Source organism: Rutilus rutilus, assembly GCF_951802725.1.
Source record: "Rutilus rutilus genome assembly, chromosome: 19".
Classification (NCBI taxonomy): Eukaryota; Metazoa; Chordata; class Actinopteri; order Cypriniformes; family Leuciscidae; genus Rutilus; species Rutilus rutilus.
The window spans coordinates 3,801,382-3,824,832 of record NC_140232.1 but is presented as its reverse complement, the minus strand read 5'-3'; the positions used below and the strand labels follow the sequence as shown (position 1 = coordinate 3,824,832).

The 23,451-nt window shown below is 38.7% G+C and overlaps 1 protein-coding gene across 1 annotated transcript; it reads left to right on the top strand.

Moving 5' to 3' along the window:
* The first annotated feature begins 415 nt into the window (after nt 1–415).
* On the top strand, nt 416–21,523 carry nr5a1a (nuclear receptor subfamily 5, group A, member 1a). The gene is made up of 8 exons (XM_084388798.1): nt 416–576; nt 1,704–1,859; nt 2,800–2,941; nt 6,678–7,150; nt 8,902–9,060; nt 12,444–12,563; nt 17,467–17,611; nt 20,426–21,523. The coding sequence occupies exons 2-8, from the start codon at nt 1,755–1,757 to the stop codon at nt 20,680–20,682; spliced, it is 1,401 nt and encodes a 466-aa protein (XP_084244924.1). The 5' UTR covers nt 416–576; nt 1,704–1,754; the 3' UTR covers nt 20,683–21,523.
* Nucleotides 21,524–23,451: the final 1,928 nt, after the last annotated feature.

Below are 23,451 nucleotides of genomic sequence, written 5' to 3'. Positions count from 1 at the left end.
GGTCGGGGGGAAAAAGAGCATCACGTAATTAATTAGCCTCAAAAATTTGAACGCATTTTTTAATAACTTCATAAAACCCTTGACCGTTCCATGAATATTCTCTATCTCTGAGAGAGCAGGGTAACTTTGTTTTAAGTCTTTGTGTATCTTAAATAGGACAACCTTGGCTGTCATGTCAAACTAAATATTTTGGTTTGGCCAACATAATTATATCAGAAAATAATTAGCCTAGCCTATATAATTCGATAATAATAAGCTACAATGTTTTCAAAACAATTAAAACCAGAGAGAATACAACAATAAAAATAAGAACAAAATTTAAACAACAATTTGTTTTTTTCTTTGTTATTGTACCAATCGATCAATGGTGTGTTTTTTTCTTTTGCTGGACTGATAATAAAACGCCTGGAGCGCGCATCATCTGTCACATGAGCGCGCTATCCAATGAAGACCTCTCCAGTCGTGTGAAGAAGCGCAGACCCGAGAAGACCTGAGACCTGTTAGATTCACTCCTGGAGTTTCTGAACGACTGATCGGACCGTGTTTCATCGCCTGAGACGCTCACACACATTAATGGTGAGTCTCTACATTATCTGGTTGAAAGACAATTATTCTGAAGAGACTCTGTTCGAAAACGAGCTTCTCATCGTCACGCATTTTAAGTTTCAGTTCTCATGCTGTGATGCACAGTTATTATGATCGAAATACAGATGTGGATTAATACCGATAATCGAAGCACGAGCTTCTCGTCTATAATATAAAAGTGTTTCAAACATTTCCCTATAATGTGAATACCTTATTTCAAAGGTTATTCTGCTGGTGAATCGCACTAACAGCCTGAATTCATGAGTTTCATTCGATATGCATTTTCATTTAAAGACATGTAGTTAAACATTGATATGAAATATCACCAGAAAGAGTTTCATTTATATGCATTGCAGGTTCAGTTGTGGATGAATAAATAGCCTGCTTTCATTCACTGAAAAGGTTATTAAAGGGAAATAATAACTTCTTCTTCTTTTTTTTTTAATCAAGCTTAGCTTTTTCCATCATTTTAATATTTCCTTATTTAATAATATTGCAGTGCTTTGACGCAAAACAAGGACATTTTCTGTATCATATTCACAAAACATTCAGAAAACGAATTCGATTAAAACAGTTTTTAAAAAGAGAGGAGAAGAAATGAGCCGAACGATAAACTCCACCACATGTAAATTCAACCATTCGGTTTTCTAGTGTGTAGGCCTATTGAAGAATGAAACTATTTATTTATCAATACATTAAATTAATAAAAACAGTATGCTAATCCTACAATCAAATATTTATAATTATTATTAGAATAGGCCTATTTAGAATTATAAAACGCGCGCGCGCGCGCGTGTGTGTGTGTGTGTGTGTGTGTGGTCAGGAGAAATGACAGGAGTCAATATGATAAAACCCCATCTTTCCTCTGCGTGCCCAGAAGTAAAACAGATATTTTGTGAGCTCCAGATCTCTAGCATTATTTAATTTTTTTCATAACACACTTTTGATCACACTGCCACTCGTGCACTGTCGTCGCTGTATTTGATCGCGCTGAGTATTTTACAGTGTCATGAAGTTGTTTTGTGGATCTGATACTGTTGTCAGAATGCACGTGCACGTGTCTTTATTTCTCTATATATCATTATCGATATTAATTTTCCGAATGTTTGTGTCCTCAGCGTCTGTCCGAGAAGCAGTGACCGAGGACTGAGCTGATCTGGAGATCTGTGATGATGGAGTTCCCCGCAGATGTGGAGCTGGAGGAGCAGTGTCCTGTGTGTGGAGATAAAGTGTCCGGGTATCATTACGGTCTTCTGACCTGCGAAAGCTGTAAGGTACGACCTCATCATATTTCTCTTTACGCGTCTAGAGCGCGTTATAGTTATAAACCACAGTTTATGTGCACTGAAAAAATAGGCTAATTATTGTAGCTAATCGGTTACACTTTATTTTAAGGGGTCATTGTTACAGTGTAATTATAGATTTAAGTAGTAATATTAAGCAACTACATGTACTTACTATAGGGTTAGGGTAGGATTAGGGTTTAGTTGAGAGTTAGTTGCATGTAATTATGCATAATTTACTGTTATTACTATGGTAAGTACATGTAACATATGTAACAAGGACACTGTAAAATAAAGTGTTACCATTTGATGTGGAAAGCATTACTATGTAACAGTCTTTGTTCATTATCCTATATTAATGAAATGTATTTATTATTAATAATATTTTTTGGTTGCAAATGCATACTGGATTTCAAAAACTGACTACACTCTAAAAAATGTGAACCACATGAACCATTTGGTTCCCCAAAGAACCTTTCAATAAGCAGATCTTAAAATAACCATATGTGTGCGGAACATTATAATCATCTAAAGAATCTTTTTCCACTATAAAGAACCTTTTATGCGATGGAAAGATTCCATGGATGTCAAAGGTTCTTTTAAGAGTGTAGAGGGTAACATTATATTTTACAGTGTTCTTGTTACATGGAATTACTATAGTAAGCACTATAAATTATGCATAAATACATGCAACTAATCCTAAACCAAACCCTAATCCTCTAGTAAGTACATGCAGTTAATTATTATTACTCAGTCATTAAATGTATAATTACACTATAACACGGACACCTTAAAATTAGATCTAGATCAATATTCCTGTAAAAAAGCCAAAACTAATTTCCAAAATTTTCTTTTAATTTAGAACAGATTACAATGCAACCGTTTCTTTAACAGCTGACAGAATATAATCCTTTATGCATGATCATAACAGGGTTTTTTCAAGAGGACGGTTCAGAATAACAAGAGATACACGTGCACACAGAACCAGGACTGTGGCATCGACAAAACCCAGCGTAAGAGATGCCCGTTCTGCCGCTTCCAGAAGTGCCTGAGCGTCGGCATGAGGCTCGAGGGTGAGAGCACACACACACACACACACACACACACACTCTCAACAACACTGGGCTTGTGCTCTAAAGCAGCCTCGTGTCAAGGATTCGCCACGAATGTCCTGATTATATTACTGTCTGTTGAGTGTTGGGACGTAGCCCAATATAATGCTTATTAAATGATATTATATCATGTGTTATATAGGTATGAAGGTCACTCCTCACTCAGAACAAAAATCAGTTACACTTTAATTAACAACATGTACTTTCTGTATAATTAGGGTTAGTTGCATGTAACTATGCATCATTTACTGTTATGACTATAATTACTACATGTAAAATGTGTAACAGACCAAATAAAGTGTTACCCCTTGTTCTCCTTATTACATATGTTACATGTACATACCATAGTAATAACAGTAAATTATGCATAATTACATGCAACTACAACCAAACCCTAACCCTATAGTTGCTTAATATTACTCAGTGCTTAAATATATAATTACACTGTAACACCTGTGTTATTGTAAGGTGTCATTGTTACAGTGTAATTATATATTTAAGCACTGAGTAATATCAAGCACCTACATGTACTTACTATAGGGTTAGGATTTGGTTTAGTATTAGTTGCATGTAATTATGCATCATTTACTGTTATTATAGTATATAGCATATGTAACAATGACACTGTAAAATAAAGTGTTACCAAAAAGTCAGTATCTGGAAAAAACAGGAAAACATTGAATGTAATATTTCATGCTCAAGAATTAAAATAATTTTTATCCTATTAAAAAACATTCACTCATAGATGTATTATAACTATAACGCATCTAAATTTGCCTTAATCAACTTAAAAGTAATAAATAACATGTCTTGACACTTTGTGCAACATGTAGATTTATATTAGTTAACAAACTGTTATATTGTCTTCCAAATCCATTTGAATTGATTATTTGGTGTAAAACGTTGTGTTATTTGTGTGCGCGCGATTCCCAGGCCGAGTGCAGAGAAGCACCTGTTTCCGCGCGCGCCTGTGACACATTCCTCACGCGCTGATAAGACTCGCGGATTCATGGAGACTCACCAAAACCACAGCGGAAAATATCCATATGAAGAGAAATATCCACTTGCCTTCGCCTGACTTACTAAAGCTAAACCGTGCCAAGCATTCCTTGCTTTATTTGGCTTTTTAATCACTCTTCTCCTAAAATATCCCACTTATCCGATGAGGAGTGCATCTGCAAGATGTAAATAATATATAATGTGTCTTTAATACTATGAACTAACATTTAAATCAATCATGTGAGTGCCTAGAAAACATGCCTAGAAAAATCTTCACCCTTTATTCAAATATTATTCAAAATTTGGGAAACACTCTATTTTAATAACATATTTGCTAATAATGACATTCAAGTTCGATTAAACCATCAAAATATGAGGGAAATATTTGGGTAAACTTTATTTTAAGGTGTCTGTGTTACAGTGTAATTATATATTTAAGTACTGAGTAATAATAATGAACTACATGTACTTGCTATAGGGTTAGGGTTTGGTGTACGTAATTATGCATCATATATAGTAATAACTTGCATGTAAAGGACACTGTTAAATAAAGTGTTACCAAAATTCTTTGGACTTTGTTAGTATATTGCATTGGCAATTTTTGTGATAAATAAAGAAACATGCCAAATTGTGCCGACATGAGTTTTGTCCAGGCTGTCATACAAAGAAATTATGAACAAAATATGAATAACTGATTATGTTGTAGTTAGTGTATGCTTTTTCCTCTCAGCTTTTTGTTTTGCAGAGTAAAATAAAACCTGTAGCTTTTTGCAGAATAATTTTGTCAGATAAAAAACATGTTTAGTGTTTTGTTCGTTCCTCATATTTAAAGTATTAAAAAAATTATTTAGTAAATCTTTATTTTACTGTGTCCTTGTAACACGTTACATGTGGTTAGTAATTACTATAAATTGTGCATAATTACATGCAACTAACCCTAAACCAAACCCTATAGTAAGTACATGTAGTTAATTATATAATTACACTGTAACAATGACACCTTAAAATAAAGTGCAACCAAATATTTTCCTCATATTTTGATGGTTTAATCGAACTTGTAAGAACTCCACTTTTGGCCACTACTGTACATGTTTTTACACTGTACTTTTAAAATGTTCCTGCATGATACATAATTAAAATGTAAGTACTCTGAAAAAGAGAGTATAAAAATCGAGTGTCTGTAGTCCTCTCAGGGCGCCATAAACACAGCTACTTATTTCCATTCGGAACGAATGAAATGATTGGCTGGGCGACTATCACTCTCCCTCGCTACCATGGCTACCACCGCCGCCGCTACAGGAGCCGCCCACATGCGCGCACCCGTTTGACTCGAGGAGGGGAAGAGGCACGGAAGCTAGGAAGAATCACAATTATGGCAGAGAAAGAGTAGTCAAAATCCCCAGTACCTGCATATACAGTCAGCGAAGGCAAAAAAAGGAGCTAGTAAGGTAGAAAGGTAGGCTACTTGTCTCTAGTGTAACGTTAGTCCTCATCAGAGCCAACAGTGCTTTCACCGTGGAAGCTCTTACATGCAAAACACCGTATATGTTATGAATCTTACACGAAATTCACCTTCATCACAGTGTAACTGATGGTAATGGGAAAACGTGTATCAATGCAACCTGTTTTTAGCTTTGCCTTATGTTACTAGCTCATTACCAAATCAAACTCAATATATTTTAAACTTTACCAGTATCGATATGCTAGCTTGATAGTGAGTGAGTACTAACAGCCATGTTAGGTGAAGTTAGGTATTTTATTACATGTGATTCTGACATGATGTCACTACATGCGCTGGCAAACGCGTCCTCCTCCAGCTGAGCGGTGGGCGTCGCGCGTTCATGTGTTTTGGGGGCGTGGCTTTGGAAGGAGCCCAGAAGGGAGGGGGTGGGAGCGAATGGAATAAGTAGCTGTGTTTATTGCAGCCCTGAGAGGACTACAGACACTCGCTTTTTATACTCTCTTTTTCAGAGTACTTACATTTTAATTATGTATTGGTATATAAAGACAGTTTAAAAAAATGTGAACTTTTTTTTTTGGAAAACAACTGCCGACCCTGCCTTTAATTACATGCAACTAACCTAAACCAGACCCTAATCCTATAGTAAGTACATGTAGATGTACATATCATTACTCAGTACTTAAATGAATAATTACACTGTAACACGGACACCTTGAAATAAGTTGTACCCCTTTATTTTAAGGTGTCGTTGTTACAGTGTAATTATACATTTAAGTACTGAGTAATATGAATTATCTACATGTATAGTACTTACTATAGGGTTAGGGTCAGGGTTAGTTGCATGTAATTAAGCACAATTTATAGTAATTACTATAGTTACTACATGTAATGTGTGTAACAAAGACTAACTAAAATAAAGTGTTACCTAATAAGGTGTAACCGTTTGTTTTAAGGTGTCCGTGTTACAGTGTAATTATACATTTAATGACTGAGATTTAATGTACTTACTATAGGGTTAGGGTTGGTTTAAAGTTAGTTGCATGCTATTATGCACAATTTATAGTTACTACTACAGTAATTACATGTAACGTGTGTAACAAGGTCACTGTACAATACTGTTACCGAGTTTTGCAACACAACATCAACACAATAAGCACATATATAGTAGTTAAGGACATCTAATATAAAGTGTGTTATAAGTTTGACTGCATCCTGTCGCTCTCTCTCTTTTCCCAGCTGTCCGTGCGGACCGAATGCGAGGGGGAAGGAACAAGTTCGGGCCCATGTACAAGCGCGACCGTGCGCTGAAACAGCAGAAGAGAGCTTTAATCAGAGCCAGCGGCTTTAAAATCGAGGGCAACCAGACCCTCCTGTCCACCGGTCAGACCGAGTACTCTCATCCCGGGTCGCTCTCGGTCCTCCAGCCCCCGCCTCTCTCGTCTCCGGAGTACGAGTGTCCTCCTCTCTGTCCTCCAGCCCTGAGTGTGGCGCTGCAGAGCTACGGCTCATTCCCGGCTCAGTACCAGTACAGCGCTCCCAGGTCCATTAAAGCGGAGTACCCGGATGTGTACTCCAGTTCTCCAGACTCCTCTCTGGGATACCCGTACCCTGACGGCTGCATGCCCGAGTCCCCTCACTCCAGTCCCATGAACCCCGGGCTTCCCCAGCTGGTGCTGGAGCTCGTCAGCTACGACCCGGATGAGGAGCAGGTACGAATCATCAGCCGGAGTTATAAATGAGACAATGCACACCTATACTTTATATTAGGTGTCTTTAACGATCAGTAACTATTGTTAGGTACAAATAGGGCTGTCAAATAAAAAATCGAATTTCGAATATTCGTTGAATAAAAAATAAAAAACGTGCATTCGAATTTTTGGTGTGTCATGATGATGGCAAGTGTCAAATGTCGTAAAAAGGCTCTTCCTGCTGACGAAAACCCTCTCAGCTGGTGGTAAAAATCGTGCAACGACTTACTTGACCATACTCGCATGCTCTGGTGTTTTTGACAAATAATATGTAGATATAGTGAGTAGAACTGGATTGTTTCTGAATGGCGGTTTGCTATTTTGTGTTCATGTAGTAACGTTACATTACGCTGTCTGTTGAAGCGTGTTTTCTCAGGTTACTGATGCACTTACAAAGTTTTATGCACTATTGTAAACTACTTTTCCTTCCTTGCATGCACATTAAGGAAATTATATTTTATTCAAGAACAGTTGTTTATGCACTTTAAAAAGTGAATGTCAGTTTTTTCAAAAAAGATGCGATGCTTGATTTGGTTTATATTTGCTTATTGCGCTCGCTTGCGCCCTCTTGTGGGCATAGGAGACAATACAGGACTTTTTTCCTCTAACATTAAGTATTGCCTTTAGAATTCGAATATAACTCGAATTTTGCTAATATTTAAGAAAGAAATTCGAATTGAGCTTTTCAGCCATTTTGACAGCCCTAGTAGGTACAATGACTTTATTTTACCGTGTCATTGTTTAATTTGTTACATGCAGAGTTACTATAGTGAAAACTATGCATAATTACATGCAACTAACCCTAAACCAATCCAAACCCTAATCCTAACCCTATAGTAAGTGCATTCTGTAGCGGCCTTTCACGGACAGCAACATAGTGTCGGCCCACATCTGGTAAGCGTGGAATCCACATGTCCCAGATGTGCGTTTATAAATAGACTATTAGGAGTGTAATATGAGATAACATTGTTGAATTTAACAAAGATACAGTAATTGCAGTTGCATTGCATGAAATGTTTGCCTGTCTTTTTTTCTCATATGGGAGACGGTCCTCCGAACAGCAAAGATCGCCTCTGAGTACATGTAGTTACAGTACAGTACTGTATTTTTGTACAGTCACTTTATTTTAGGGTCCAATTCTCACTATAAACTAGTTTCTTACTAGCAAGCATATCACTAGGATATTGGCTGTTTATTAGTACTTATTAATGCCTTATTCTGCATGACCATATTCTACATCCCTTAATCCTAAACTTAATGACCTTACTAACTATTAATAAGTCATTAAGAGTGTAAGGCAAAAATCATAGTTAATAGTTAGAATTGGACCCTTAACTAAAGTATGACCATAAAGGGTTGCTATTTTTTCTTTCATATTTTGTATTTTTTTAATGTTCACCTCTGAATTTTGCACCATTTATTTCCACATAAAATAATACATTTTATTAATAACACATTTCATGCTATTTTTCAATGAATGCGGTATTTAAGTTAAAAACAGAGTGAAGGTATTTAATATCACACACTATTCTTATCAAAAACTGACTTTAGCAGGACAATAACTTTATTCTAGAGCTGCTGTAAAGCCAAATCAATCTCTGTTTCATTCATCTCCTATTATCACTGTAAAGTCACATGGTTAAAGCGCCATATAAACGAAGGTGACTTGACTTATGCACTGGTCAGTGTTTGATGGTTCCCTGTGTTTGCAGGTGCGAGGGAAGATCTGTGCGTATCTCCACCAGGAGCAAAGCGGCCGAGGGAAGCTGGACAAACCTCGAGCCTTCAGTCTGCTGTGCGTCATGGCGGATCAGACGCTCTTCTCCATCGTGGAGTGGGCAAGAAGCTGTGTCTTCTTCAAGGAACTAAAGGTACAGATCCGAGATAAGTCCATCATCCCAATAAATGTTTTGTCTAATAAAAGCCAAAGTATTTTGGAGAAAGTCTGCTATTTTGTCGCCGAATCGTGTATCTCCGTGCAAGATAACGCCGGGGACGCAGAGGCATTCAGATACTCTCGTCAAGTGGCTTTAAAACTAAGATTACATTTGAATGTTTCAATTTTTGTGGTAGCATGGCTGATATCTGCGTCGAAGTGTCAAAGTCAGGAATTCTTGCTCGCTGTCCAAAGGTTTTGACTGGCTGTTAATGGAGTTTTAGCTAAATATATCAGATCTGGTCACTCAGTTGCAGTTCACATCAGGGAGTGTTGCTAATCATTCATTCCCAAACAGATACAGTGTTGAATCCGCTCTGACCTCTTATGAACAACATACAGGCAAACCAAACATTATTCAGACACCAGATATCATTTTTGATATGTTTTTACTAGTGTGTGCAGGACACTATAGTTCATTTATGTAAGCGAGGAGAGCTGAGACATTATACCCTATACTGTGACTACCAGTAAAATTTATACAAATTTGGGACCGGAAATGATTGGGACACTTTGAGCTGATCATGTTTTGCTGAAGTGTGTTGTCTTTAATTGCTAATGCTCTTTTTACACCACAGACTGAACAGAATGAAGCATTGCTTGGTGATTGGTTGAGCTAAACTGGTATTATCTAATTGTGTAGTTAAATTTAACAGCTGACAGATATTCAACATAATTCATGTGTGAGACAGTCTAACAGAAGGACGGACAAAACCAGTCAAATATCAGCTGAGTTCTGCTCATATTTATTACCATTTTATAAACTATAGCGAATAGACTGTGATAGTGTGAGAAATGTTGAAGGTGTCTGAATACATTTTGGGTTTGACTGTACATTACAGCGAATATCCCGTCGATAAGTGCCTGCATGCTGGAATGAATTCAAGCAAATCGTGTAGAATTTGGAACTTTGTTTTTGCACGTTCACACCTGCGTGACCGTCGCATTCCATTCTGTCGCCATGGCAACTCGCGTCAGGATTCCGAGTGATGCGTAAAATGTTTCAGTTTTTGAAAACGCATGCCAGATTAATTACATTCCGCGCAGAAGATAACTCAGGAATCCCATGCAACGCTCCCTCTCCGCCGCATTGTTCCCGACGGTGCATTCGGACTCAAAAGGGCTTTATTAAACTCAGGTTTGTGCACGACGATCTGAAGTGTGCCACTCGTGTGAGGGAGGTCAAGTGGGACGGATTAGATGTGGATATATGGTTTGAGTGATTGTGTCAGTGCTGAGGTTGATGTATGTGGCGCTCCACTTCTATTAGAGCTTTCCTGAACACTGACACAGTGTGGCCTTCAAAACCAGAGCGCTGAATACACACAGGGTCAGTGGGGGAGGAAGACGCGGGACTGATGAAGGACGAGAGGTGAGAAGGTGCGAGAGGTCATCGTCTGCAATCGTAAATACAGCGCTCGTTTTATGATCTCGTTCTGCTCAGGCGTTCATCTGTACGCGAGGGTTGCACTGCTGTGGATGTTTGAGTTAAACCAACTGGACTTGTTGTTTTGGTCTTTAATTGAGAGGAGAATTGTCGTAAAGCCTTTGAAATATTTAGATTTAGTTTTTAGATCATGTGTGAAATATCTATTCCTATTCCTTTTTTTGGGCTGCTTTATGCCGTTTCTGGAGCTTTTCTGGACCCGGGCTTTCTCACACACACTCATTTACACAGCTTTGTGACCAATCAAATCATCTGTTTACGAACCTTGTGTCGTTCCAAACCATGACTTTCTTTCTACTGTGAAACGCAAAGGAATGTATATTTAGAAAAATTGAATTTAGTTTTTTTTGCCAACACAAGTCAAGTGAAAGATGAGCAATAAATGAAAAATATCTTCTTTTGTTTTCAATGGGGTCCAAAACAACATCGAATTGTTTTAGTATTATGTACTAGTGAAGTATTTATTTTTATATTTTCAGTTTTCAATTTCATATGCTTTTGTCATTTCCATAAAAAAAATCTATTTCTATTTAGCTTTAAATAATTTTTAGTAATTTCAGTACTTATTTAAAATGAGAAATAATAGCATAAGTTTTTTGTTTCAAAATTTGAAAACAAAATTTTCATTGTTTTAGTTATTGATGACACTAAATCTCATTGTACAGACTGAAAGACAATGGCTGCGTCTGAAATCGCTTGAGTAGACGCTTATTTTGACTAATAAGTAATAACTTCACGACCGCTAAACAAGTACATTCTATATAGTATGAATGTAATCTGGACGTACTTCATCCGCCATGTTGTCATTATCATGTGATCTACCAGCGTCGCTTCACTGCCATTCATCAATCCTGTGGCCTCATGGGAGAGTAAAGTGTCCATCATGTAATGAACTCAGACATACTTCTTTTGTCACATACTGGTTTTCGCCTATAGTAGGGAAGTGTGTGATTTCGGACGCAGCCCATTTTCCACAGAAGAAAGTCAAATAGGTTTGGAACGACAAGAGGGCGAGTGAATGAATGAGTTATCCCTTTAAGTGTCAGGGATTGGTGTCGTTGTTAGTTTGGTGACACTTGTGTGTTTGAGTGTGTGTGTCGGGCTCCTGACATCATGTGTGCTTCTGTCTGTCTTGGGTTTATTTTCTGTCCCGTGGGTTTGTGTGTCCTGTGCCAGATCATCATCTATGTTATCGTGCGGAGGTCTTGTCTGTTTGTCGTGTCTTGCTCCAGTCCTGTGTTTCTCCCTCACTGGGGAAGTTTAAGTTTTGTTCTGGTTATTTTTGGATTAAAATAACGCCCTCAAAGTCTTCACAATTCTTGACCCACACCTGACACTTAAAGTCCCCCTGTGGTGAAAATCAAGTTTCTAATGTAGTTTATGTGTCTATGTGGTGTTTTTAATATGCTTTAAGACAAACCATGTGTAACTTCATAAGTCGACAGCATTACTGAGTATTTCCTCCTTAAAACTGCAGTGAACCAAAGACAGTCTCAAACACACGCTTTGAAATCGCTGGTGTTTCTGACGTCACAAACTACCTTGTAACCAATCAGATCAACGTGTGATCATCAACCAGTGGATCTCTGAGCTTAGTGAGTGAGTGGAGGCGGGGCTCATTTGCATATTCATAGAACCGCGAATACTAAATGAGGCAAGGGTGTCGAGTTACATTCAAGATATTGTAAGGCTTTTTTTTTTTTTAAGGAAAAAAACTTTTAAATATGTAATTTTGGTGATCGAAGACGAGTTTTAAGGATTAAAATGATTGACTACAGGGGGACTTTAAGTCACAATATTATGCTTTAAATCGGTATCATAGAGGCCTGATCCTGTGAGCCCAGTACAACTCTTCTTTTCCCATGATTCAGGTTGGAGATCAGATGCGACTGCTGCATAACTGCTGGAGCGAGCTGTTGCTTCTCGATCACATCTGCAGACAGGTGCATCATGGGAGAGACAACAGTCTGCTGCTCATCACAGGACAGGAGGTGAGATTATCCAAACCATCATTTATAATAACGTCATTATGGAAAAGCAGAACATTTCAGTACAAAGAGTCTAATGAATGGGGTATCCGTGTTAAACGTCTCAAACAGGAAATGCTGATCTTGCATAATATGCTTTTGTATTCGTCAGTGACTCATATATTCGCGGGGGGGGGAGGGAGGCTGACTCTTAGTTAAAGCCCCACTGAAGTGCCTTGGATCGCGCAGCTTTGTTTGATGCGTTGATGTAATCTCCACTGAAACAGGAAGCTAAGGCGGGACATATTGAATGGCTCCTCCCCCTTTTCAAATAGCCAATAGCGCTTAGTTTACAGACTGCGAGTCGTACTTGACGGCACCATGGAAGCGAATCCGAGCGCTGATGATACTTTGGATTCAACAGTAGAAGTGTGAATAAACTCTAGCCATTTCGTTTCTAACCAACGTACAGTTGGAAAACTTCATGAAACTGGAGCGTTTAAATAACTCAAACCCATATCGCTCCGTGATGAGTCAACGCTCGCTTTGGTCAGGTGGTGTTTATAGCGTAAGGGGCGGAGCTTCAGATTCTAGAGAGCATGTGATTGGACAGAAGATGTGATGAGAAGCTGAAGTCGGCGGTGATGTCATAAAATCCCTGATCCATTTTCATGCGAATTTTGACCTTGTTTTGGAACACACCAGCTTATTCATAACCGTACGGCTAATATATTCATACTAAAAGCAAAAAAAAAAAAAAAACCTTACATTTTGATTTCAGGAGGCCTTTAAAGGGTTAGTTCACCCAAAAATGAACATTATGTCATTAATGACTCCCCCTCATGTCGCTCCAAGCCCGTAAGACCTCCGTTCATCTTCGGAACACAGTTTAAGATATTTTAGATTTAGTCCGAGAGCTTTCTGTCCCTCCATTGAAAATGTATGTACGGTATACTGTCTATGTCCAGAAAGGTAATAAAGACATCATCAAAGTAGTCCATGTGACATCAGTGGGTTAGTTAGAATTTTTTGAAGCATCGAAAATACATTTTGGTCCAAAAATAACAAAAACTACGACTTTATTCAGCATTGTATTCTCTTCCGGGTCTGTTGTCAATCCGCGTTCACGACTCCGCAGTGACGCTGCTGACGTGTTATCTGGTGCGCCCGAGCTTTGTTTACAGTCTGAGGGAGACGCACGCTGTATTCAAGCTATTCTACATTGTTTGTATTTTGGTATTGCTATATTTTTTTTAAATGGTGCGTAAGTGTGCACGTCAGCAGCGTCTTACGTCAGCAGTGTCACTACTGAGTCGTGAACGCGGATTGACAACAGACCCGGAAGAGAATACAATGCTGAATAAAATGTATTTTCGATGCTTCAAAAAATTCTAACTAACCCACTGATGTCACATAGTTTAGTTTAGTTTATTTATCCCTTAGGAAATTAGTTTTGCACACACTCTAAAAAATGCTGGGTTGTTTTAACCCAACGTTGGGTCAAAAAATGCAGTTTAAAAATGGACAAATTGCATTTTGGACAAAATCAAAAATGGATAAAAATGCAATTAACAAATGGACAAATTGCATTGGTTACATTAAAAATGTAACCCAACGGCTGGGTTTGTCCATTTTTAAATTGCATTTTTAACCCAACGTTGGGTTAGTCCATATTTGACCCAACATTGGGTTAAAACAACCCAGCATTTTTTAGAGTGTGCCACACATCACATAAACACAAGAACACACAGGAACACACAAGTAGACAAGTTAAAAAAGGCAAATGGTTACAGGCTATTCAACAATAAAATAGCAGTTGGTATGAATGAGTTTTTGAACCTCTTGGTTCCCCCCCCATTGCTCTATGTCTACGGCCTGATGGGAGCATAACAAACTCTTTGTGTAATGGGTGTGGTGAACAGTTGATTATCGAATAGGCTTTTTTAACAACCCGTTCTTTAACAATGTCCTGGAGCAATATCTGTTGAACTCCAATTACTTTAGAAGCAGTCTTAATCAGCTTCTATTTCTATTGGACAGGCTAATACAATCAAACCATACAATGGCGCAGTAAGAAATGACGGATTCGATAAAACTGTGTCGTCAACACTGAACATACTTTAAAAGTGTTCATTTTTCTTAGGAAAAACATACGCTGTTGAACCTTTTTACTAATGGCATCAGTATCAGCATTACAATTTAATTTGTTATCAATCACTTTACCAAGATATCGATATTCATCCACAAGCTCAATGTCCCTTCCATTTATAACAGTAGGAGAGATTTTCCAAAGTCTATAATCATGTCTTTGGTCTTTGATATATTTAAATTTAGATTACAATTTGCACACCAAGAGACAAAATCCTCCACCACAGGTCCATGAGATGTCTCTTCATTTGCTAGGAGACTCACAATCACAGTATCATCTGCAAACTTTAACATATACCTATGGTCAAATGTGCTCCTACAATCATTTGTGTACAAAATAAAAAGCAGAGGGGAAAGAACACACCCTTGAGGGGAACCAGTGGAAGAAGATCACTTGGAAGAAAGCAAACCAATGACTCTCACACACTTGAGTCCTGTTCGATAAGAAATTGACAATCCATCCTACTAAATTCAGATCAAGTTTAAAAAATCTGACAAGTTTATCGGCTAACACATGTGGCCTAATTGTGTTAAATGCGGATGAAAAGTCAATGAAAGCTAGTCGTGCCCTTGTTTTTGGGTAGTTATGGCATCCTCAACACCCGTCCCTGCTCTATACGCAAACTGGAGAGGATCTAAATTGTCTTCTACATGTTTCAATACCTCCTCTCTCACGATTTTCTCAAATGTTTTCATCACCAGAGAGGTGAGGGCTACCGGTCTGAAATCATTTAAAACCTTCGGACTCCTGCATTTCGCCACAGGAACAATTGTGGCATGTTTCCAGATTTGTGGCACGATTTGCGTTTTAAGAGACATGTTAAAAATCTGTGTAAATATGCCACTTAACTGTAAATGACACGCTCTCAACACCTTACCACTAATATTATCTGGTCCAGGGCTTTTTTTTACTTTTATCCTTTTAAAAAACCTAGCCACTGTGGGAGCATCGATATTAAACCCCATATTACCTCGCCACGAATCATACTTCACATTATCATCATCCACATTAAATCTTAAATAAAATGTGTTAAGTTAATTCGCTAAACACACATTAGATGCATGTCCATTTAAAGATATCATAGTTCTATTACTTTCCTGTAAACCTGTCATTAATTTCATTCCATCCCAAACTGCCTTTTGATCAGCATTTAAGAATAGTTGTTCTATTTTTTCCTTGTAATTATGTTTTGCCTTCACAATAGCTGCTCTTACTTCCTTCCTAATACTAGAATGAGCAACTTTATCACCACTTTTTTCCTTAAGAAGATTTTTCAATTCTGCTTATTATTTGAATGCTTGTTAATAACCTTAGTATCAATCACATTATCAACACAGAATGAAATATAACTACACACCACATCAGTCCACTCATTTATATTGTCCGACGATGCTTGAAAAACAGACCAGTCCGTACACTCAAAGCATCCTTGTAGGGCCAATATACCATCCTCATTCCATACCTGGGCCGTCCATGATTCTGCGCCTCTCCTTTGCAGCACAGTCCTGTATGTTGGGAACAGGTGCACCACACTGTGGTCAGAAAAGCCCAATGGGGGCCCAGCAACGGATCTGTACGCCCCTCGTATAGATCCATAGCATAAGTCAAGAGTCTTATCTCCTCGAGTGTGACAAGTGATGTACTGATGAAAATGGCTAAAAGTTTTGTAGCAATTAATGCGGTTAAAATCACCCATAACAAGACATGGGGCATCAGGTGAGATGGACTGAAGTCTTTGTAACACGGGGAACAACACCTCATTTGCATTTTTAGTATTAGCCTTAGGGTGAATATACACGACAGACAGAAACACTTGAGGAAATTCCCTTGGCAAGTAGTATGGTCTCACCGAAATTGTCAATAGCAAATGTTCTCCCGCACAGTCACATTATTACACCATCTTGGGTTAATATAAAAACATACTCCACCTCCCTGCCGCTTTAAGATACTCGTGCCTGCAGTTCATCCACCTTGTTTTTCAGTGATTGGACATTAGCCAGGACTATTGAGGGTAGAGGCAGATGTCTCTTCCTTGTTAAGATTCTCACGCGCTGCCTCACGCCACCCTTTTTGCCTCTTTTCTGTATTTTCCCTCGAGTCCTGCCATCTTCTTCAGAACTGAAGTGCTGGCAGTTATTATAAGCCATAATGTCCTTAAACAGGGGGGAATTTGCAAGTTGCCTCGACACCAAGCTGCCTGTATTCAGTTCGAGGACAAAATCTCGTGCATATTGGATCCGGTTTGGTAATGTTCCAGCGGCAAAGTTGAGTAAAAGTATTAAAACCAGCAAAGATATGAGCCCCATCTTCCTTAGAACCATCACGGAATAATACAAATAAATAAATAAATAATATAAAAGTAAAGATAAGGATAAAAAGACTGCAAACAAGCCAAGAAAAACGTAGTCTACTCCAACACACATAAACACAATCACACTCGACTGCGAACACCTGTTGCGAGTCGCCGCGTGTTATCCTTTCTGGACATGGACAGTATACCGTACATACATTTTCAATGGAGGGACAGAAAGCTCTCGGACTAAATCTGAAATATCTTAAACTGTGTTCCGAAGACGAACGGAGGTCTTACGGGCTTGGAACGACATGAGGGCGAGTCATTAATGACATCATTTTCATTTTTTAAAGAGAAAGTCTCTTTCAGGCTTCTACTATGTTGTTATTTGGGCTTGTAATGCTCCACACCTCATTGATGCATGAGTGAGGTTGTATAGAGACGCCTCATGTTGAAAGATCTGTGTGTGTGTGTGTGTGCTGTAGGTGGATCTGTCGGCGGTGTGTGACGCGGGACCGCCTCTGTCCAGTATGGTCCAGAGAGGACAGGATCTGGCCCGGAGACTTCAGCATCTTCAGGTGGACAGAAGAGAGATGGCCTGCCTGAAGTTCCTCATCCTCTTCAACCCCAGTGAGTCTGAGCACACACACACACACACACACACACACACACACTGGAGGAGGAACTACACATGAGGTTCCCCAAAAGTGTTCAAATATACCTGAATCCCCAATACTTTTTATAATAATAATAAACTTTATTTTCTATAGCGCCTTTTACATCTCAAAGGGCTTCACAAAAGTAAGAAAAAATAAAAGAGAAATACAAGAATATAAAAAAAGCATTCATAAAAGAGAAATGTCCAAATCAACCTGAATCCCCTGTACTTTTTAATACGTAGTGAGACACAGAAGCTGTGTTTCTATACAAAGTTGTGAATTTAACTTTGGAATATCACAAAAGCAAAACATTTGCAAATAAATCCACTGTTTCCAAACCATGTGTTCAAGAGAAACATCGGCACTTGGGAAATTCTCGCAAAATATCAAATGGAAGTTTCTCTTTTCTCTCCATCATAAATGAGTGCGTCTCAGAGCGTCAGACGAAACACAATAAACGCTGTCGTGTTCTCGCGTTCAGATGCATTTTTTTTTGTAATGCCAAGCTGCAAAATATTTTATTGGGTATAAATTACAGGTAAAAGTACTTTTAAGAAATCTTAATCCATATCCAGTAAATCATGAACATTTGGAAGTCATTGGCTTTCAAATTTTGTTGTGGACAATAGGGAACAAAACAAGGATGAGAACCGCTGCCAACATAGAACTAGTAATTCATTATTAATTAAAAATAATACAAATAAGCTATTGCACATTTTAGTTAGTACTGTTCAGGAATAAATAAAAAAACATTAAACAAAGATTTCTTTGTGACAACATGCCCCAATATAAAGGCTAGATGAGGTAAGCTGTCAGAGTTCAACCAAAATGTGAACAGTTGAACAATTACAAAGCAAAAATTCATAAAGCAAAAATGTACCAATGTTTTGGACAACAAATACTGCAATTAATCAATTATTAATCAAATGAATCAATTGTATTAAAAATTGCAATATCTGACAAACTGCTCCGAAGAACACATTTATTTAATCTGACCTTCTAGTCACACGTATTTTCAACATACTTTGATTTTAGGAGACAGGAATTGCAGCACTTACTGTATATTGCACAGTTTAATAAATATTGCAAGCACTTATTAAAATGAATAAAAACACCACCTGAAAGACAGTTTGCTCTAGTACCCAGCAACAAAACCTTTCCTAGAAATGTTCAATTACAATTTCATCAGGCACAATAAACAAACGTATGTGAAAGGAGAAAACTGAAAACATTTGAAAGGAAAGAATTCGTCGTCTCCTCTCACTCCGTCACAGTGATGTCTTTCATTCTTTGCCCACATGAAAGCAGCTTTATTGAGTAATTTGTGTCCTTCAAATGTCCTGAAAAGATTATTCAACATTTTAATTACTGTGTGAATGGCTCTTCTGCTAATGCTTTAAAGTGCTCCATTAATGGGTCAGGCTATTGTCACCCTCACACACACACACACACACACACACACACACACACGTTTGTTTTGCTATACTTGTGAGGACATTCCATAGGCGTAATTGGTTTTATACTGTACAAACTGTATATTCTGTCCACTTACACTAACCTACCCATCACACACACACACACACACACACACACACACACACACACTAACCCAACCCCTAAACCTACCCATCACACACACACTAACCCGACCCATAAACCTACCCATCACACACACACACACACACACTAACCCGACCCCTAAACCTGCCCATCACACACAAACACACACACATTAACCCTACCCCTAAACTTACCCATCACACACACACACACACTAACCCTACCCCTAAACCTAACCATCACACACACACACACACACACACACACACACACACACACACACACACACACACACACTAACCCGACCGATAAACCTACCCATCACACGCAAACAACCGCTAACCCGACCCCTAAACCTACCCATCACACACACACACACACACACACACACGCACACACACACACACACTAACCCAACCCCTAAACCTACCCATCACACACACACACTAACCCTACCCCTAAACCTAACCATCATACACACACACACTAACCCGACCCATAAACCTACCCATCACACACACACACACACACACACACACTAACCTGACCCCTAAACCTGCCCATCACACACAAACACACACACATTAACCCTACCCCTAAACTTACCCATCACACACACACACACACACACACACACACACACTAACCCTACCCCTACCCCTAAACCTAACCATCACACACACACACACACACACACACACACACACACACACACACACACACACACACACACACACACACACACACACACACACACACACACACTAACCCGACCCCTAAACTTACCCATCACACACACACACACACACACACACACTAACCCGACCCCTAAACCTACCCATCACACACACACACACACACACACACTAACTCAACCCCTAAACCTACTCATCACACACACACACACACACACACACACACACACACACACATCCACAACCCAACCCATCACAGAAAACTTTATGCATTTTTACATTTTTAATAAAACACTGTTTAATATGTTTTTAAGCCATTTGACATACGAGGACTCAGGAAATGTCCTCATAAATCACGTAATAAATCACAAAAACTCACTCACTCACCCGAGCAGGTGAACGGGGCTCTGCTGGAGTTCACACTGATCCTGCACACACACACACACACACACACACACACACACACACACACACACACACACACACACACACACACACACACACACTCTAACGCTCTGCCTGCTCCTCAGACGTGAAGCTCCTGGAGAACCAGCCGTTAGTGGAGAGTGTGCAGGAGCAGGTGAACGGGGCTCTGCTGGAGTACACACTCTTCTCGTACCCTCAGTGTGTGGATCGCTTCGGTCAGCTGATCCTGCGACTGGCGGAGGTGCGTTCGCTGAGCGCGCAGGCCGAGGACTATCTGTGTTACACACACCTGTGTGGAGAAGTGCCCTGCAACAACCTGCTCATAGAGATGCTTCACGCCAAGAGGTCGACCGCGGTGTGAACGGGACTCTCCTCTGCAGAGATTCATCCATGTGTGCAAAATGGATGTCGAACCGGTTTCCAAAGGCAATTATTTCATACCTAACGTGACGAACGAACAGATTTGATGTAATCTGTATTCCTTTTTATGCATGACAATCACTGATGGACACGGAGGCGTTTTTGTATTTGCAATAGTGTTTTCTTAGTGCTGTTTTGTTATTCTCTGGGCTATGAAGGTAATAATTGCAGAGTGTAATCTCTAAAGAGTGCAACAGCTGGTTCCCAAAGTATTTTTCCATTCATTTATCCCAAGGAAGTCTTTGTTAAAGCGTTATAAGCCATGAACCAAACCAACCAGCTATGAGGAGAATCACAACATCACAAAAAAACATTGATTTGAAGAAAAATAAATAAAGTGTCCAGGGTGAAAAGCAACGGTCCTAGTGCTGAGCCTTGCGGTACTCCACACTGAGAATCACAACACTACAAACACCGATCTGAAGCAAAAACGTATTTCAAAATCGGTGTGAAGGTACGAATGAGACAGATTTAGTGAGGGAAAGAACTACAATCCCATGAAGCACTGTGAACACCATAATCGAACTAAAACGGAGAAACATTGTAAAATGTTTATTATATATAAAAACAATATATTTTAAGTTTATTGCAAAATATGCACAGGGTGAATGCAGATAAAGTGGACTCTTTTTGCTAAATGTGTCATTTATGTTCATTTCTTTTCTTTCATACTTTTGTTAACTTTAAGGTCCTGCTATAACATTTCAATTTAAAAATGGTTCAAAATGTGTTATTTGCCAGGTATATATATATACCAATAAATATTTTGAGATCTTGCATAAGTGGGCCGTCTCTAATTTATCAAAATAATTCTGCATCCTAATTAGACATTTTAAAAGCACATTGTTTATTAACCTACAATTAAATTAAAAACAATTCAATTATATTCAACAAATTTAAATAAATACCCCCCCCCCCCCCCCATTTATATAATTTAAAAATTCAAAACAACTGATAGAACATGTGTTGAATATCAGACTCTTCAGAAATCAGAATATGGATGGAAATGACCTATATAACATTAAAATGTGACTATAACACATAGGCTGAATAAGAGGAACATTCAAAATGTAACCATATTGTAAAAAAACGAACAAATTGCATTTTATTCTGTTAACTGTGGTAACAAACAAAATAGGAAGTGTCACAATAATATGTTTACATTTAGTGAGCAACCTTACAAGTTAGAGATGAAAATCTAATGTCAGAGGGTTTTCTACCTTCCTCCTTAGAGGTGTGGCCACGCCCACCAGTGTCATATTACATCAGCCAGAACTATTTTATCATTTAAAGAAATAGTATCACTTTAATTAAAGAATATTTTTCAGAGCGAAGGGAGATTGACTTGATTACGTCATTTGCGGAGCTTCGTGGAAGTGGGCGGAGCTAAAGAGCTCTTTTGGTTCATTCTGCTTGTTTCAACTCTCTGATAGGTGGAATTTTCTGTACAGCATCATGGGAAATGTAGTTTTCACCACAGTTTCCACTGTTATTTTAAAATTAAGTTGAAATAATGCGGGCTGACTTTTTTAACGGAAGCAAATATACCATTAATAACAACCTTGGAGCTCACAGCAGGTCTTATCTTTTATGGTTTATAGTTATCGTTAAAAATCATATTCCCCTGTTTAGTTACGGGACCGATTGTTGCACTCTATTGTCTAAGAGCGATATTTATATATCTATGTTATATACCTTATTGCTCCTGTGCTTTTAAATGGAGGAAGAGTTTTGTACTTTTCTTGTTTGTCAAAACTGTCAATTCAGTGGCTATTTAAAAAATGTTTTCACAAAGGGCCTGTCCAAAAAGAATCAAATTAAACGAAAGAAGGTATTTATTGAGATAATGTAATAAACAGTATCTATGAAAGTATTTAAAGCACATTTTACATAGATTACACATTTATTTGTCTTTCCATTTAACTGAAAATTTGGTTGCAATAAAATAAAAAAATGAATAAAACATGCTGCGGTTTGTGTGTGAGTGTATGTGTGAGAAGAGTGTGTGAATGAGTGTGTGTGTGTGTGAGAGAGAGAGAGAGTGTATGTGTGATTGTGTGTGAGTGAGTGTGTGAGTGTATGTGTGAGTGAGTGAGTGAGTGTGTGTGAGTGTATGTGTGAGAAGAGTGTGTGTGTGAGTATGTGTGAAAAGAGTGCGAGTGAGTGAGAGTGTGTGTGAGAGTTTGTATGTGTCTGAGTGTGTGTGTGAGTGCATGTGTGAGAAGACTGAGTAAGTGTGTGTGTGTGTGTGTGTGTGTGTGTGAGTGTGTATGTGTGTGTGTATGTGTGTGTGCGTGACAGAGTGTGAGTGAGTGTGTGTGTAAGTGTGTCTGAGTTTGTGTGTGTGTGAGAGAGCAAGTGTGTGTGTGTGTGTGTGTGTGTGTGTGAGAGTGTGTGTCTGTGACTGTGTGTGTAAGTGTGAATGTGTGTGTGTCTGTGAGTGTGTTTGTGTGAGTGAGTGTGTGTGTGTGTGTGTGTGTGTGTGTGTGTGTGTGTATGTGTGTGAGAGAGAGAGAGAGTGTGTGTGTGTGTGTCTGAGTGAGTGTGTGTGTGTGTGTGTGTGTGTGTGTGAGTGTGTGTCTGAGTGTGTGTGTGAGAGAGAGAGAGAGAGAGAGAGAGAGAGAGAGAGAGTGTGTGTGTGTGTGTGTGTGTGTGTGTGTGTGTGTGTGTGTGTGAGAGAGAGAGAGAGAGTCTGTGTGTGTGTGTGTGT

Excerpts from the sequence above, each read along its gene's own strand:
- nr5a1a (XM_084388798.1), top strand. The coding sequence starts at position 1,755 with ATGATGGAGTTCCCCGCAGATGTGGAGCTGGAGGAGCAGTGTCCTGTG. Across the intron at positions 2,942-6,677 it reads CGTCGGCATGAGGCTCGAGG|CTGTCCGTGCGGACCGAATG; the intron begins GTGAGAGCACAC and ends CTCTTTTCCCAG. Across the intron at positions 7,151-8,901 it reads ACGACCCGGATGAGGAGCAG|GTGCGAGGGAAGATCTGTGC; the intron begins GTACGAATCATC and ends CTGTGTTTGCAG.